We start from the raw sequence: 2,608 nt of genomic DNA on the forward strand, positions 1-2,608 counted from the left end.
TATATATATTCATACTTTCGTACATTAAATATCACATAGCCTACTTTAAAACTTTTACTCAAGTAATATTCTAATATTCCTTCTACCAAAGTCATTTTCTGGTAAGATATCTATACTTTTACTTAAGTGTGGATTTCAGATACTTCATCAACCACTGTATGATTCATTGATTCCTCATATTTTCCCTCAAATTGAGCATATTATTAAAATATCTATATTATATACGCACATTTAAAATATGCTATATAAAGAGCAAAAAATAAGGAACTAAATAATAACTTTTTTGACCACGTGCATATATTTTAAATCTAAAAAATACAGGTCAATGGAAACCTATTTATTGCAGTTCAACAGGCATTCTGCAATTCCCCCCTCTGCCAGTGCTATGCATAATAACAAAGAGATGTATAGGAAATTGCTGTGGTGGTGTTAGTTGCAATTTAGCATCTTGGGAGAAAAGAAAACAAAAAGGGCTTTTTATCAGGGGGGCTTTAGCTGTACCTTATCATGTGCCTTATATTTTTAAATATACGATGTTCCATTCCAAGTACCAATATGATATCCATCCCATCATTTCTAAAGTACCAAGGTTTTTTTCTCCATTCACATAATCAAGAATTTCTAATGATTGCACAAAATGTGAATTTCCGTCATAGTACATTCTCAAACATGCTTTGTTTGTTTTAGCACATTGGATTTGATATGGTGTAACGTTAATCTGAAAGAGGTTTACAGACGGCGCACATTTCATCATGGCGAGCGTTGCATCAGCCACGAACGCACCATCATCTCAAGAGGTAAAGGCGCGCATCGCATTCATAGCGTTTTTTTTTCAACCATAAATATAAACACGTCTATGTTTTCAACCTTCATGTGTTTGATAAATGTAGTTAAACCAAGTCATATTGTGTCCTAAAACCGCGTATGTCGGCTTGTGCACGCTCTCTGTCGTGGCACATAGGCTAGGTTTTCACTTTTTTGTAACTACCGTAATTTTTCTGTATTGCATTGAAATGGACAACAACTCAGATAATATATTGTGTTATATGTTTTATAACGTGTATATTATCTTCAAAGGTCATGTATTCGTCAGACTGACGTTGTGTTTACGCTCGTCATGATGTAGGTTATTGATACGTCACTAGACTAATGAAATAGGGAGGCAAAGTCCCCTGTTAGGGTTTTTTTTTTTTTTTCAATTATAAAATAAAGTTCCAGTTACATTTTATGTTTACATTCTTTCCAGGTTAAAGGCACGTGGATTACTACCTTATGCTGTCAGCAAAAAGCTAATGTTCATATTTTGTATTTATATTTTTGTTAATTATTGTTTTATATATAAATATTCTTTATTAAATTGAAATCTGATAAGGTTTTTCCACATTTTTACTGTGCTTGATATAGCTATAAAAAAAGGCATTTATTACTAATTGTTCTTTGGCTATTATTTTTAACCTTCACCTTCTGTTCAGACCATTAAGCAACAAATCTTCTGTAAACATTGCAAGTGTAATGAAGGTCATGGAGGTGCGCCTTTAATTCAACCCAGCTGATTGGTCACTAAAAACTCACTCGCATATCATTTCATGTTTCAAGCCACTTCAAGTTCATTTCGTGACCGAACATGATGATGTGTAAGGGGGTGAGTTCATCAGGGGTGTAAAGTACTTATTTGCTATACTTAAGAATTGTTTTTTTTTTTTCCGGAGCAGGGATCTATTGCAATTGAAAATTACAATTCTGTACAATTCTGTAGACCTCCAAAGTAAAAAGGTTATATTTATAAGGTTGTCATATACTTATTATTTTCAAGTATTATTTTTGATAATTTGCACTTTTCTTGAGTGTTATTGAAACTGAATACTTGCACTCTTGCTCAGTTACATTTCTAAGGCAAAAATTATACTTTTTACTCCTTCATTTAGACCTCCAAAGTACAAAGTCTATTTTTCGCTGGTCATCATGACTTGACTTGAGTCTGACTCAGTGTAAATTCTATTTAGACAAAACTATGCTCATTCGTCCTTGTGAGAAAACATCTTATCGTTCACCACAGCACAGTGTTTGACCTAAAGAAATATGTTATAATTATAGCTGTTGCTGTAGCAGAAAATGCAGACACTTGGTTGGTGATCACTATAAACAGACAAACTAAATACAAAGGTCTCAGTTTCAGGATGGAGGTTGTTGTGTTCTGTAGACAGTCAGGACTTTTTTTTTTCTACTAGCTACTTGAATTTTTAATTAGAGTTATTTAAGTGATATTCTAGATATTTTGTAAGGGAATACATTGTTAAGAGCATGGAAATGTAAGGCCAACATTGCTTATTCTTTTATAAGAGAGCAGTATAAGAAATTAGTGAAGAGCATCAGCACTCTTAAGTAACATTCCTTCACATTTTAAGGTACTTAAAGTGCCAAAGTACTTCGGAAATGTATCAAATTAAATGTGTTTGCATATCTGATTGGATATTCCAGCTTCAAATATGCTTATGCTCATATTATATGTTGTATTTTTGTTCCCTTTCAGGAACTTGAGAATAATGGTATGGCTGGCAATGCCTCTAGCTTTAAGGTAAGGCATATTATATATACAGATTACAGATTA

General features: G+C 32.9%; 1 protein-coding gene across 2 annotated transcripts in view; it reads left to right on the forward strand.

Moving 5' to 3' along the window:
* Window positions 1-739: 739 nt before the first annotated feature.
* bcat1 (branched chain amino-acid transaminase 1, cytosolic) overlaps window positions 740-2,608 on the forward strand; it is a 9,229-nt gene continuing 7,360 nt past the window's right edge. The window contains exons 1-2 of one of the 2 annotated variants that reach the window (XM_016455560.1): window positions 740-797; window positions 2,531-2,575. In XM_016455560.1, coding sequence (XP_016311046.1) covers window positions 753-797; window positions 2,531-2,575 — 90 coding nt within the window. In that variant the 5' untranslated portion in view covers window positions 740-752. Of the gene's footprint in view, window positions 798-1,590; window positions 1,643-2,530; window positions 2,576-2,608 lie in introns of those variants that run through there. The other variant, XM_016455562.1, reaches the window with a different exon arrangement.

Source organism: Sinocyclocheilus anshuiensis, unplaced genomic scaffold (assembly GCF_001515605.1).
Source record: "Sinocyclocheilus anshuiensis isolate Anshui unplaced genomic scaffold, SAMN03320099.WGS_v1.1 scaffold299, whole genome shotgun sequence".
Taxonomy (NCBI): domain Eukaryota; kingdom Metazoa; phylum Chordata; class Actinopteri; order Cypriniformes; family Cyprinidae; genus Sinocyclocheilus; species Sinocyclocheilus anshuiensis.